Source organism: Nelumbo nucifera, chromosome 5 (genome assembly GCF_055504915.1).
Source record: "Nelumbo nucifera cultivar China Antique chromosome 5, China Antique-T2T, whole genome shotgun sequence".
Classification (NCBI taxonomy): Eukaryota; Viridiplantae; Streptophyta; class Magnoliopsida; order Proteales; family Nelumbonaceae; genus Nelumbo; species Nelumbo nucifera.
In genome coordinates, this window is record NC_142653.1 from 4498514 (window position 1) to 4514344 (window position 15831).

The 15831-nt window shown below is 38.7% G+C and overlaps 1 protein-coding gene across 23 annotated transcripts in view; it reads left to right on the forward strand.

Annotated features, from left to right (window-relative positions):
- LOC104590018 (ATP binding microtubule motor family protein) overlaps window positions 1–15831 on the forward strand; it is a 30226-nt gene that overhangs the window by 5966 nt on the left and 8429 nt on the right. Inside the window, exons 9-20 of one of the 23 annotated variants that reach the window (XR_016076684.1) lie at window positions 562–644; window positions 756–867; window positions 2345–2461; window positions 2618–2800; window positions 2895–3006; window positions 3122–3231; window positions 3544–3588; window positions 3767–3878; window positions 3991–4103; window positions 4396–4460; window positions 4648–4747; window positions 4863–4972. Coding sequence is in view for 19 of the 23 variants with exons in the window: in XM_088888880.1 (XP_088745006.1) it covers window positions 562–644; window positions 756–867; window positions 2345–2461; window positions 2618–2800; window positions 2895–3006; window positions 3122–3231; window positions 3544–3588; window positions 3767–3878; window positions 3991–4103; window positions 4416–4460; window positions 4648–4747; window positions 4860–4972 (1245 nt within the window). In the remaining 4 variants the exon portion in view is untranslated. Of the gene's footprint in view, window positions 1–561; window positions 645–755; window positions 868–2344; window positions 2462–2617; window positions 2801–2894; window positions 3007–3121; window positions 3232–3543; window positions 3589–3766; window positions 3879–3990; window positions 4104–4395; window positions 4461–4647; window positions 4748–4859; window positions 4973–15831 lie in introns of those variants that run through there. The other 22 variants (XR_016076687.1, XR_016076686.1, XR_016076685.1 and 19 more) reach the window with 22 other exon arrangements.

Genomic DNA, 15831 nt, shown 5'->3' on the forward strand with positions numbered 1-15831 from the left:
AACACTGTGTCTGAAGAGCTGTGTTGGTTCTTGAAGATCCTTGCATTCCTCTCCTGCCAGATGCACCGGAAAATTGCAGCAGGAGTCAGGTTTCAAGACAACTTTCCATCTTTAGGGCGGCCTTTGACTCTCCAACCCTTCACAAAATCTGGCTACTGATTCAGGGCAACAACTTTTCACCTCAAACAAGTTCTTGACCTTATTCCAAACCTCACTGGAGAAACCACAGTGAAGTAGCAGATGGTTGACTGACTCGGTATGACTCTGACAAAGCACACAACTGTTCACCTTGAGGCTTTCTATACATAATAAATCCACTTGATGTGTTTTAACCCTTTTCCTTACAATTTAGCTTTCATTCATATGGTGGCAAATATTGCCCATTTTGCTTTATTAGCTTATCAGTAATGCTACACAAGATTATGCTGTAACCATGCAGATTTTGGTAAATAACATACTGAGAATTTCTTTGCTCTTTTATTGTCATGGAAAGAGAGGGTAATTTGTCTTTCCAGTAAATTGATAAGAACCGTTGAGATTCTCTAGGATATTGTCTTGCAGATTTTAACTGTAAAACCAGGAGAACATGACTATCTTGATACATCCTACTTGCTTAGGCAGTCTTCGCCTTATATGAAAATCAAGTACGCATCCTTTATTTGTCCTTTGTTTTCTTCTTATGATCAGGTTAAATACTTTGTGGTTTCATTATTAAGTTTTTTCCCCCTCTCTCTTTGGTGTACTTTCACTGTCAGGTTCAATAACATTGAAGAACCATCCAATTTGCCCTATCAGAAGAGACACAATCACATGTTGCCTAGAACAGAGCAGCCCAAGAGAAGGAAGTTCAGCAATGTAGATGCTGTGGTAGTATTTTATTGTCCATTCTGTAATATTCTTTTTTCAGAGCTTTTCATATTAGCAATGGTCCTGGTTCTAGTTCAAAATTAAACAGGTGGCATCATTGGTGTTGGAGTTTTGTTTTCAGTGGTACTGGGTGTAGGATTTTATTTTGTGGAAGTGCAATGTTTGTATGAAGTACCTATTGTTGTATATTTTATGGTTATTAATCCTTGCAGGATTAAAGGTTATGCCACTTGAATGTCATTAAAGGCCTAAAACTAGACCGTTGTGTGGAAAGATCCTATATTTGTCAAATGCACGTGAAATCTTATTTCCTATAATTGATATAGCTTGAAAAATAGTTGGGGCAAATTCTGAGCACCTGAAGGCTGAAGTTACAGGGTCAATACTGGTTCAGGCTAATAAATTTAGTAAATGTAAAAATTATACATATAGAAGATCCTGCTATTCTGTCCTTGTGAAGATAGAAACTTCTGCTGGAATTTCTGTTTACTTCAACTAGTTCCCTGGCTTTGATATTTTAGCTTGTGCAATTGAATTGAGAAATGGCCACTGTAAGAGTCTATCTCTTAGACATAGAAACATTTTTCATTGTTAGCGAAGAAGCACATTTTTCATGCCATTTAAATTAGGTTTTGAGTTATATACTAACTTTTATATTGTGTTCTTCTATGATAGAACAATTGCTATTATGAATTCTGTATGTAGAACATGGATGGCATAAAAATCAGTTAAGGTGCAATGGTCTAATTATGTTGGTATGTCTCAAAGAACCATTCAACCTAAAAGCTTAAGCTATTAGGTGAGATTTATATAGACATATAATTAGCTTGATGAAGTGAGAGGTAAATATAATTCATAGTGAAAATTGCTCAATTGCTAAGCCAAATATTAGTCATAAATTGTCTTACATAGTGGGATATTCAAAACTTATTAACTATTATTATCACCTAAGCTGCATGTGAATTTTCTCAAAAGACTCAAAACTATAGATGTGTTTCCTTATTTGATTGGTAGGAATTGGTTGTGGCAATTGCTCAGTTGCAAAGTATGCCAATGTGCCGCCTATGCCACTTGGGTTTCACACAAACACAATGATGGATGAAACATTTCTTCAGTAGATGCATGAATTCCACCATTGTGTCTCTTGGCATTCCATTAATGTATCAGTTATGCTTTCCATTTTGTTTTTTTCATCCCTCAATTTAAATAAGTATGCTGTCATTTTCCTTTTAAGGGTTAAATGTTTTTGGGGAGTATGTGGTAAATGCATGATGGAGTTAAAGCATAGTTGTCCAGAATGGTTTTGTGAATCTTTTCCCTAAACCATCTTGTGTCTTTCTCTGGTTGTCATATTGATCAATATTAAAAGAGCTATTTGTTGCCTTTTGAACCCTCAATGCATTAAAGCTTATATAAGTGGAAACTGCAATATTATTCAAGTATGCCTATGCATTATACTGAAAATATATTCTCTCAGATACATGAAGGAGACGGAGCAATAGATAAACCGGTTCTTGAGCCGAGTGACTGTGGACCTCTTAGTGATAAAGCCTACTTGCTGAAAATGTTGGGCGAATATAAGAAAAAGCTCCAGGTAATAATATTATGCTGGAGGTTGTCAACAGAAATACTACATGATGTTTGTTGTAGATAATTATTAAAATTCCTGGATATATTGTGGCTACATAAATTTATTAGTAATAACAAATAGTTAAGACTAAACCAATTTGCAAGTTTTGATCTCAAACAGGAATCAGAAAATGAAGTCTTCAACTTACAGGAAAGCCTTCAAAAGGAAAAAATTCGATCTTTGGAACTGGAAAGGGAATTGCAGGATTTGAAATCTAGTTGTTCATGTGGTCAGATAAGAGTTTGTGATGCTGTGATTGATCAATCAAGCTTTTCGCTGTTAGATTGTCAAGTACAGGACCATATCAGAGCTCAGTTTGCAATTGCCTTGTTTTTATCTATTAATTGCTTTTAATAATGTTCATAAATGATCTAAAATTTCAATATGGATGTGACAGTCTGTAAATCAGAGAAGTCAAATATCTCCCAGAGATGAGAAAAATAATGATCATTCTGAAGAGTTGAAGCATTTGCTGGTCACAGACAACTCTTCTGATGCAGATGTAACAGGTTTAATCTTGAACATCACTTTTTATCAAAGCTTTATTTGAGAAAATGGATTACATTGTGGAGGGTAATTATGCAAGTATAACCTAGCACTTTCCACACTTTCTCTTGGTAACAGCTAGTTTGGAGCATTCAGAATCAATGGTCTGCTTTTCTCAGTCGACAATCCTGGTTGATAGTGACCATTTGACAACAGAGCGGAACAAATTTCTTAATGAAGAGAAAAAGGTTGTATTCTCATTTACAGTTTCAAGTGTTAGCAAACTATCATTATCTTGTGAGTTTGTGTCAATATCTGCATCAGAGCTATTCTGTTGATTTTACATCCAAAGGGATTCTTTTGAGACTCCCTGTTTTTTTTTTTTTTTTAAATGTATATTGTGGAACTTTAAATGGTATTTGATTTTTTAAAACCTTAATAGCATCTCTTGTTTCAATTTTTAGGTTCTCGTTTTTGGCTTACCTAAATCTGTACCTGTCATACATGTGTTTTGAATCTCTGATGTCTGATCGTGTCTAGATTTTTTCTTCTTTTATTAGGTTGGTGCACATCCTTCTCCAAACCCGAAGATATCAGAGTTAGGGGTGAGCAAACGGTTTATTTGATGCTTGAATCTTAATAATCTCACTCATGGTTTCTTTTATAATTCCCAATTTTCCTTTGGGAAGATTGGTTTTCTTTTGCAATTGCCTTGTTCATTATCTGTTAGTTGTTTTTAATAATGTTCATAAATGATCTAAAATTTCAATATGTATGCGGAAGTCTGTAAATCAGAGAAGTCAAATATCTCCCAGAGATGAGAAACATGATGATCATTCTGAAGAGTTGAAGCATTTGCAGGTCACAGACAACTCTTCTGGTGCAGATGTAACAGGTTTAATCTTGAACATCTCTTTTTATCAAAGCTTTATTTGAGAAAATGGGTTACACTGTGTAGGATAATTATGCAAGTATAACCTAGCACTTTCCACATTTTCTCTTGGCAGCAGCTAGTTTGGAGCATTCAGAATCAATGGTCTGCTTTTCTCAGTCGACAATCCTGGTTGATAGTGACCATTTGACAACAGAGCAGAACAAATTGCTTAATGAAGACAAAAAGGTTGTATTCTCATTTACAGTTTCAAGTGTTAGCAAACTATCATTATCTTGTGAGTTTGTGTCGATATCTGCATCAGAGCTATTCTGTTGATTTTATACCCAAAGGGATTCTTTTGAATAGACCAACCGTTTTTTTTTTTTAAATGTATATTGTGGAACTTTAAATGGTATTTGATTATTTAAAACCTTAATAGCATTCTCTTGTTTCAATTTTTAGGTTCTCGTTTTTGGCTTACCTAAATCTGTACCTATCATACATGTGTTTTTAATCTCTGATGTGTGATCGTTTCTAGATTTTTTCTTCTTTTATTAGGTTGGTGCACATCCTTTTACAAACCTGAAGATATCAGAGTTAGGGGTGAGCAAACGGTTTATTTGATGCTTGAATCTTAATAATCTCACTCATGGTTTCTTTTATAATTCCCAATTTTCCTTTGGGAGCATTGGTTTCTTTTGCAATTGCCTTGTTCATTATCTGTTAGTTGTTTTTAATAATGTTCATAAATGAACTAAAATTTCAATATGGATGCAACACTGTAAATCAGAGAAGTCAAATATCTCCCAGAGATGAGAAAAATAATGGTCATTTTGAAGAGTTGAAGTATTTGCAGGTCACAGACAACTTTTCTGATGCAGATATAACAGGTTTAATCTTGAACATCTCTTTTTATCAAAGCTTTATTTGAGAAAATGGATTACATTGTGGAAGATAATTATGCAAGTATAACCTAGCACTTTCCACACTTTCTCTTGGCAGCAGCTAGTTTGGAGCATTCAGAATCAATGGTCTGCTTTTCTCAGTCGACAATCCTGGTTGATAGTGACCATTTGACAACAGAGCAGAACAAATTGCTTAATGAAGACAAAAAGGTTGTATTCTCATTTACAGTTTCAAGTGTTAGCAAACTATCATTATCTTGTGAGTTTGTGTCAATATCTTCATCAGGGCTTTTACATCCAAAGGGATTTTTTTGAATAGACTCTCTGTTTTTTTTTTTTTTTTAAATGTATATTGTGGAACTTTAAATGGTATTTGATTTTTTAAAACCTTAATAGCATTCTCTTGTTTCAATTTTTAGGTTCTCGTTTTTGGCTTACCTAAATCTGTACCTATCATACATGTGTTTTTGATCTCTGATGTGTGATCGTATCTAGATTTTTTCTTCTTTTATTAGGTTGGTGCACATCCTTCTCCAAACCCGAGGATATCAGAGTTAGGTTGAACTTTTTAGGTTCTTTTATTGGGTTGAACTTTTTAGGTTCTTTTATTAGGTTGAACTTGCCCATTGAAGGTTATCAATCAGAGAACCATATACATATGGAATTGACATGTTTGATTATTTTAACTATTTGTTTCTGAAGATCTTTTTAATTAACGGTGAACATTGGTGTGATGCACATTTCATGGAGGAAGATGGAGTTTGCACCAACATGAAGATGAGGAGAGTTATGAAGATAGAGGCAAAGAGATTTGGTTTGGAAGAAGTCTGGACCAGAGGAGTAGTAGTTCTGAAGATGGTGGAACTACAAAAAGCCTTGTTGACCCTTGAAGGAAAGGCAGTTCTGTGGTTCCAAGGCTTCTTTGAGGGACCTAGATAAACGATACAAACAAGAAAATGGAAATGCTATCTTGTGGAGGAAGACCGAAAATACTCTTCTGAAAGAAAGATGAACAGGAAAGGTAGGTTTTTTGGCATCTATGAGTTTTACGGAGAGGGAATGAAACAGTTTACTTGTTTCCCTGAAGGAAAAGAGGCTTCGGGTTGGGATAAAGTAGCACAAACATTACATGATTTCTTAGTGGCTGTGAGAGAAAAGAAGAATATTCAAAATGCAAATCAAGAGTTTCAGGAACAGTCCAAAAAGATGGTAACTGATGTTGGAAGGCAGGATACAGAGTAGAAGGAAGATGATTCAGTAGATGATGTCCAGATTGATGCAAGACTAGGTTTGATGAAGATGTGGGTGAACAAACCTAAGAAAGACTGGGAGAACAATATGGCGATTTCAGTAAACAAGAAAATTACAGATTGGAAAAGTCTAGGTGAAGATATTAAAGAGGTTCTGAAAGTTTCAGAAGAACTGCAAATTTTCCCTTTTGATGAACAGAAGACGTTGGCAGTTCTACGGGCACTTATTCTTGACTTTGTAACGGTTTTGGTGGTAACAAATCAAGGTCTAGTGCTGGTAGAAAACTGGTCCCCAATCTGTAACGAAAAGACTGTAGAATCCACGAGCTGTATTGAGCTGAAAGTGTTAGGGCTACCTTTTCACCTCTGGTCGGATGAGGTTTTCAACATGGTTGCAAAACTGTGTGGCGGAGAGATGGTTAGCTTTGAGGCTTCAACCTTCGAGCTGTGCAAATTAGGTTGTTTGGAGCAAAGCCCTTTAGGAATCTTCACAGGCGAATGTATTAGCAGATAAAAGAGGAGAAACAAGGAAGAAGAGAAGAGAGAAGGGTGAAGAGAAGAGGAGGTGTTTGGAGAGTTCAAATCTGTTTGGCGGCACCAGCATTACGCCGCTGCTGTACTTACAGTACATAAACAATGATAAAAAATACTGTTTTAACAGAGCAAACAGACCATAAACTAAACAGAATAAATATAATACCAAACTAAGCTATTCCAACAGGAATATAGAGCTTGGATTACTACCTCTGTTGAAGCACAATGGTGGAGAGTTGGGAGGCTAGAGGAAGACGAAGATGACATGGCCAGGAGCTGGGCTTGAGGCAACCATGGGGAGAAGTTGTAGAGAGAGGTAGCAGGATTGAAAATGGGGGAATTGAAGGGTCTGGCAAGCGGAAAGATGTGATCTGGTTTCCTTCTATTGATGGCAATATGAAGACACAAGCAAAGGTTCAAGCAGCTCTATGTAAAACTATAAGATTTGCGCAAGTTTCAAAAATATGGGAATTGAAGGGTCTGTCAAACGGAAAGACGTGATCCGGTTTCCTTCTATTGATGGTAATATGAAGACACAAGCAAAGGTTCAAACGGCTCTCTATAAAACTAAAACATTTGCGCAGGTGGTAACATGCTCAAGTGGTGAGGCCAGGGAAAACTCAAATTTAAACTAGTGTCATGTGGAGGGGACATATGGGAGTAAAGAAGAAAGAGCACTAAATGGGCCTTTGAATGGGTCAACCCAGGCTCGAGTTTGAGATTTTGAGTTAATAATAATAGTGGGCCGGGATATGTTAGTCCTGGCCCTTTGGGCCCAACCCCAAAAGATAGAACATGTGATCACTTGATGAAAAAGGTTGGACGTGAGTTAGGAGACCATAATGTTGGTCTATCATCTTCTAGCACCAATGCTCCCTCATCCGCATTGAAGAAGATAAACCCAAATCTTGTGTACTCCAACACTCCCCCTCAAATAGATAAACCCAACACTCCCCCTATTTTGTGTACTCCAACACTCCCCCTCAAGCTGGAGAGTATATGTCATAGTCCTAGTTTGTTACAAATATAATCTACTCTTCTTCGAGACAATCCCTTTGTAAAGAGATCTGCCCACTGCTTTCCTGAGCTCACATGAGATGTGGTTATCACTCCACTTATCACTTTCTCTCTCACAAAGTGACAATCGACCTCAATATGCTTGGTTCTCTCATGGAAGACTAGGTAGGAAGAGATGTGAATAGTAGCTTGGTTATCACAGTATAGTCTCATTGGTTTGTCAATCGAGAACCCCATCTCTTGTAGCAAGTTTTTCAACCATTCTTGTTCATATGTGGTATGAGCCATAGCTCTGTACTCAGCTTCTGCACTACTTGCCACCACTGTTTGTTTCTTGCTCTTCCAAGTTACAAGATTGCCACCAAGGAAGGTACAATACCCTGTAGTTGATCTCTTGTCTGATATAGAATCAGCCCAATCAACATCTGTATACCCTACTATTTCAAGAGTCCCTCCACTTTGGTATAATAAATCACGACCTGGAGCCCCCTTCAGGTACCTAACAATCTTTAAAACTGCTTCCCAATGAGGAATCCGAGGATGTTGCATAAACTGGCTCACCATACTCATAACAAGTGATATATCTGGCTGGGTAATAGTCAGATAATTCAACTTTCCCACCAACCTCCTGTATCTTCCCGGATCATCAAACTCTTCACCTACATCAACACTCAACTTGACATTAAGTTCCATTGGAGTCTCTGCTGGTTTAGCACCTAACAGTCTTGTTTCTTCATGTAGGTCAAGAACATATTTTCTTTGAGAATCCATGCCTTGACCTTGCAACTTCTATTCCCAGGAAGTAATTCTACTTACCCAAATCTTTCGTATTGAAGTGGTCCTGTAGGAATTTCTTCAACCTATCAATCCCATTACTGTCACTCCCAGTTATGACAATATCATCCACATACACCACTAGCAAGATTTTCCCATCTTTTGAGTCATGGCTGAACACAAAATGGTCTACCTAACACTGTTTCATCCCAAAGTCTTTCACTAATTCACTGAACCTGCCAAACCATGTGCATGGAGATTGTTTCAGTTCATAAATTGCCTTTTTGAGTCTACAAACCTTACCATCCTCCCTCTAAGCAACAAACCCTAGCGGTTGCTCCATATACACTTCCTCAATGAGATCACTATGTAGGAAAGAATTTTTGATGTCAAGTTGCACAAGAGGCCAATCATACATAGCAGCTAATGAAATCAACACCAGAACTGAACCAATTTTAGCCACAGGAGAAAATGTCTCCATATAGTCCACACCATACAACTAAGAATAGCCCTTGGCCACTAACCTGGCCTTCAATCGCTCCACACTGCCATCTGGAAGACACTTCACTGTGTAGGCCCACTTACACCCAACTACATGCTTATTAGGAGGAAGAGCAGTGAGTTCCCACGTGTGATTGTGTTGTAGAGCAGAGAGTTCTTCTTCCATGGCTTGCTGCCACCCTGGGGAGGTAAGGGCTTCTTGAATAGTCTTGGGAATGGAAACCGATAATAGCGATGATATAAAGTTGCGATGAGAAGCAGAAAGGTGAGCAGTTGAAACATAGTGTGAAATAGGATGAGAAGTACAAGTGTGTTTACCTTTCCACAGGGCAATAGGAAGATCAAGGTCCAAGGGAGAAGAAGCAATGACAGGATCTGTCAATGGGGGCTGAATTGGAGGAGGGGCCGGTGCTCTTCTGCAACTGGAATGGGAACCACGGGAAGGGGATCCGCAATAGGGACGAGAAGCAGAACTACGGGGGAAGGAGAAGAAACTACAGTATCCGAGAAAAAATGAAACGATTCAAAGAAGGTGACATCGAAGCACACAAATGACTTAGGGAAGTTAGGGTTATAGCACCTATACCCTTTTTGAGTCTTTGAGTAGCCAAGGAAGATACACTTATTATCTCGTGCATCTAACTTGTCTAAACCAGACCCCAAGTTTTGAACAAAACAAATACATCCAAAGACTCTTGGGGTGAGAGGAAACGGAGACAAGGTGGGAAACAACACCGAGAAGGGGGATTGACTTCCAAGGATGGACATGGGCATCCGATTGATGAGAAAATAGGATGTGAGGACAACATCACTCTAAAATTGCTTTGGGACATTCATATTAAGCATCAAAGATCGGGTAGTTTCAAGGAGATGTCGATTTTTCCTTTCAGCTACACCGTTCTGTTGAGGGGTGTAGGCATAAGAAGTTTGATGATTTATCCATGGTGCTCTAAGTATTGTTGAAATGGTATTGAGGTGTACTCTTTGGCATTATCAGAGTGAATAATTTTAATATGAACACCAAATTGGGTATGTATTTTAGCATAAATTTTTTGAAAAATAGAGAACAATTCACTGTGATATTTCATAAGATAAATCCATGTCATCCTTGAAAAATCATCAACAAAAATTACAAAATACTTATAGCCATTGTATGACATTACTTTGATCGGACCCCAGACATCAGAATGATGTTTCCCAAGCTGACATGACTCACAATCCAAAGATGAAAGATGACTCAAGGAAGGAACCAACAACTTCAGAGCCTTGAGAAAAGGATGACCAAGTCTGCATTGCCATTGAAGAGGAGTAAGAGACGATTGAAAAGCTACTGGAGGGCCACCACCATCAAGGTAATACAATCCACCTGCTTCATTCCCTCCACCAATCTTCATGCCCGTTTTGAGATCCTGAAACACACAAGAAGAGGGATAAAAGGTTATGGAACAATTAAGTGACTTGGTTAATTTACTAACAGACATAAGGTTAAAGGGGAACTTGGGCACATATAAAACAGATGATAAAGACAAGGAGGAGAAATCAACATCACCAACACCATAGATGGGAGATGTAGAATCATTAGCAAGAGTAACTGTTTGAAATGTGGAGGACCGAGAAAGAGAAGAAAATACATTAGGAGTCCCAGACATATGGTTTGAGGCTCTGGAGTTAATGATCTAGTGTGAAGGCTTGGAAGCCAAGCAAGCCATACTTGAATGGGCAAGGGTAGCTTTGTTCTACTGAGAAGATGTCTGAAGGAACTGCTCATATACTGCACGGGGTACACTCACCATCTCCTTTCCAGAAACACCAGTAGATGTGGAGGGGATCGGGTCAGTTTGTTGACTTTCAGTAGCTGTACCACTACCCTTAGTCACAACATGGTTAGCCTGTGTTGGGTGGACCATGTAAATCATAGCAAAATTAACCGTGTGCCCCTCTAATCCACAGTATGTACACTTACTAGGGGCATTACTTCTTCCTTTACCACAACCTCCCCTTGAGTCCCGACCTCCACTCCGGCCCCCAGCACGGTTAAACATGGGACCACCACGGTTACCTGGAAGTCCACGACGACCACCACCACTTCTATTTCCACAGCCTCCCCCTCTAGTCACCACAAAACCAGATCTGTCTGAGAGAGAAGAATGCTCTATAGACTCAATAAATGTCCTCCTAAGACGGGTAAAAACTTCAAGTGAGGGAAGAGCAGACCCCTCCAGTATTTGTGCTCAGACAGGCTCATATTCATCCTTCAAACCCATTAGAAACCTTGTCACATCAAGTTTCTCACGCTGTTGTTGCTGAATCTGAACATCCTGTGTTAGAGGATGATACACATTGAGCTCATTTCGGATATTCCTTAGACTTGCATAGTATTCGTCCAAGCTTTGATTGCCTTGCTTCAGATTAAAGTACTCTTGGTACAACTGATACGCCCTAGTTGTATTGTCTTGCCCGGAATATAGTTTCTTAGCATGATCTCAGATTTCTTTAGCTGTATCTAGGAACATAAAGTTCACGCTAATTTTTGATTCCATGCTATTCCACAACCATGTCATTATTTGTGCATTTTCCTGTTCCCAGTCACTAAACCCTAGAAAATCAGAGGAGGGTTTCTCCTCTCTCACATGTTTTATTTTTTTCTTGGCTTTTAAAAACTCCTCCACAGATTTTGCCCACGGCACATAATTCTCACCATTCAACTTAATAGATGTCATTTGAACATTTAGGTAATCTGGAGAAATCATAACGCCTGTTTTATTGTCATTCCCATCTCTCATCGATGCCGTCTTAATTAATTCGCCTGACCTCACAAAGAAATCACTGCTATATGTAGAGTATTCACCTTCAAATATTCAGCACAACCTCACGCACTTCCACAAAACTTATCTCACTTTCAGCACCACCAACTTCTTCAAATACACATTACACATCAAATACAAAAAAGCTGAAATCACTTGGTCATTAAATCAAGCACCTGTACTGCACATTGCAGAACCACTCACACACCAAAAACAAGAGCTGAGCTGAAATCACTCAGTCATTAAATCAAACACCTATACTGCTTACTGCAGAACCATTCACACACCAAATACAAGGGCTGAAACCACTCGGCCATTAAACCAAACACTTACACTGCACTCTGCAGAACCAACTTGTACTCAACTGAACACTGTTCACCCGAACCTGCTCTCTTCATACCATCGAATAGAGAGCTTCCTACCAATCACCACAAACTGCCACTGCACCACAAACCGGAGGCATGAAGGCCTCCTGCAGAGAAAAATGACCACTCCTTTTCAACCTTTCCCTTAATCTCCCAATGGTTCTTGAGAAATCTGCAAAACCCTAGAGAGGAAAGCGATAAAAAAACTGGGTAAACCAGAATAAAAGAGCAAGACGAGCAGATCTGAGCTTGTTACATGCGCTCTGATACCATGTGAAAACCTTGTTTAGTCCTAGGTTACAGGAGAAGAAGAAGAAGAAGAAGAAGAAGAAGAAGAAGAAGAAGAAGAAGAAGAAGAAGAATCGACCCACTTGTATTTATCTCCAATAACATAGTTACAGGAAAGACCATATTGTCCCTCATAAGTGATGGGACACATAACTTAAACTTAAATAAAACAGACCTTTTACTTTTAAATAGATAAACCCAAATGACCAAAATACCCCTGTTTTGTGTACTCTAACAATCCCAAAACTCAGAAGTAGAGATATGCATCACAAGTATCCCTGCATAACACTCCAGGTGTTGGTTTTGAAAGGGTGTCTTTTAACGTGAGACCAATTAGTGGTCAAAATATGTCAAACTCTCTAGACTGTCCTTACCATTTGCAAGGTAATGCTATTGACTCGTTTTTAGTAAATACTAATGTCTCCTCTAGTCCTTTGTGTGTCATGTCTACAAGTGAGACCAGCCCAACCATATAGTTTGCCAATTTGTGTGATAAGGTGCAAGAAACAGAGGTGATTGATGGATTGTCGGTTGAACAAGAGGATAAAGAGCTTGGAAACAGGATTTGGGAGCTTATTTTGGAGTTAGTTAGAATTGGAGTAGAAGAGAAATATGTGGGTCAACTAGAGAGGGATGAGGAGGGTGACACTCCGAATCCTAGGATAGTGGAGATGATGGAGAATTTGGAGAAAGTAGGAAGAGTAAATAGCTCTTTAAAAAAAGAAAGGGGAAGAAGAGTTTAGGAATAGGGGAGAAGAGACTTTAAAGAAGAGAAAAAAGAAATTAAGTGAGGTGGATTATGATAAGGGGAGCGTCGGTAGAAGAAGTTGTGAAAGGGTTTTTTAGTAAGGGTATGCTTTTGAGTGGTGCCTATGAAGTTGTTATGCTGGAATGTAAGAGGTTTGGGGAGCTCAAGAAAGAGAGTAGTAGTTATGGATATGCTGAGGAGAGAAAAGCCAGACATAGTCTTAATTTAAGAATCTAAGCTACCCAAGGTAGACAGAAGGTGGGTGTGGAGCATTTGGTTAGCTAAGGATCCAAGCTGGGCCTATGCACAATCTTGGGGAGCTTCAGGGGGAATCATTACACTGTGGAAAAATGCAAAGGGGGAATGTGGTGAGTAGCTAATCGGAAAGTACTCGGTATCCTTAAAGTTGAAAAGAAAGACCGATGGTTAGGAATGTGTTTTAACTAATGTTTATGGTCCTACCTCTTATAGGGAAAGGGAGGGTTTCTGGGAGGAGCTTATAGGCAATGGAGGACTTTGGGAGGGCCCTTGGTGCTAGGGTAGGGACTTTAATGTAATAAGATTTTTGAGTAAAACAAATAATTCAAGTCATTGGATAACTTCTAGTATGAGAAAATTCAATCTATTTGCGGAGACATTTGAATTGAGGGACCCACCTCTTTAACAGGCAAACTCTACTTGGTCAAATTTTCAAGAAGTCCCTACTTGCTGCAAACTTGATAGATTCTTGTTCATTACTGATTGGCAAATGGAATGGAGGGGATTGGTTGTCACAACCTTGCCAAGACCCATTTGAGACCATTGTCCAATTAACCTATCCCAACGAAGGGTGGGAGGTGGCCCTTGTCCATTCAGATTTGAGAATATGTGGCTACGTTACTCGGATTTCATACCTAAGGTGACAGATTGGTGGGGGGAGGATCAAGTGGATTTTAGGTGGAAGGGGTAACGATTCTACAAGAAGTTACAATTGTTGAAAGCTAGAATCAAGGTTTGGAATAAAGAGGTCTCTATATGAGTTGAGGAAAGAAAAGTTGAGATTATCTGAAGATTGGAGGATTTAGATGGTTTGGAAATTGAGAGAAATCTGAGCATAAAAGATAGGGAAGAAAGGTGGAACTTAAAAAAGGAACTTCAGGAGATTTTAAGGAAAGAGGAGATCGGTTGGAGACAAAAATCTAGATGCAAGTGGCTCAAGAAAGGGGATAGAAACACCAATTTCTTTCATTTGTTGGCCAATGGTAGAGGAAAGAAGAATGTTGTCTTGAAGCTGGAGTGAAATGGACATATTTTGACAAGGGATGAAGAGATAGCACAAGCTTTTGTAAACCACTTCAAGACACTTTATGATTGTATGGGGAGTTCAAGGGAAAGTTTAGAGGACTTGGAGTGGAGGTTAGGAAACAGAGAGTTGTTGAACAGTTTGGAAAGAAATTTTGAGGAAGTAGAAGTGATGGTTTTATGATGGCATTCTATAAAGATTGTTGGGAGATTATAAGAGTTGATTGAATGGAGGTTTTTGAAGAATTCTTTGTGAGGGGCAAATTCATTTCGGGAGCAAATGCAACTTTCATTCCCTTAATATCAAAGAAATTGGATACATTACAACCAAGGTTAAAAAAATCACTATGATATGCCCCGTATCAGGTGTATCGTATTGTATCTTTTGGGTCCTGAAACACCTGTTTTCGGGACCCCACCATTTTTTAATAAAAAACTCATTTTTAGCTCCCCAAAAACCAAATTTTGAAAAAAAAACTAAAAAAATGTATTTACGTGTGTTTTTAATACCGATGCGCCTTTTTTGATATGTAGAGGCGTATCAATACTTTGAACCATGATTACAACCAAAGGATTTCAGACCAATAAGCTTGGTGGGTATCTTGTACAAGATCATCTCTAAGGTGTTGGCCTTAAGAATAAAAAAACATCCTTCACTAATTTCTCCAAATCAAGGGGCTTTTGCATTTGGGGGACAAATAATGGATAAAATTCTCATTGGCAATGGATGTGTGGAGTTTAGGAAAAGGGGTTGGTGTGCAAGTTGGATTTGGAAAAGGCTTATGATTTGGTTGATTGGGATTTCCTCCTAGAGGTCCTCACTCGTAGGGATTTTGGCGAAAGATGGTGTAGGTGGGTAAAGGGATGTATTTCCTCGTGTCACTTCTCCATTTAGTGGCTGATGTACTGGGTGAGATAATTTTAAGGGTGGTAGCTAGCAATTTGATTAAAGGTTGGAGAATTGGGAGGAAGTGGTGGTTACACATCTATAGTTTGCAAATGATATCATATTGTTTTGTGAATGGAAAGAAGAAGAGATGGAATTGTTAGCTAGGCTCTTGGGGTGCGAAGTAGGGGATTTGCTACAACACTATTTTGGAGTACCATTGGGAGGAAATCCAAACACAGAGTTTCTAGTATCCAATGATTGAAAGATTCACTATGAGACTTGCAAATTGGAAGAAAAATTACATTTCATTGGGGGGTAGGATAACTCTAATTAAGTCAACTTTGGCCAACCTACCAATGTATTTTATGTCCACCTTCAAAGTACTAGCAAAAGTGGCAAACAAGTTAGAGAAGGTTATGAGGGATTTCCTATGGGTGCCAGGAGATACCAAGAAGGATCACTTAGTGAAGTGGGAGGTGGTTTGTAGAAGTAAGGATGATAGTGGCCTAGGGATAGAAAACATTAGGTTAAGGAATAAAGTGTTGTTGGGGGAATGGGCGTGGAGATTGCTGTCGGAACAAGATAGACTCTGGCATAGAGTGGTTGTTAGCATACATG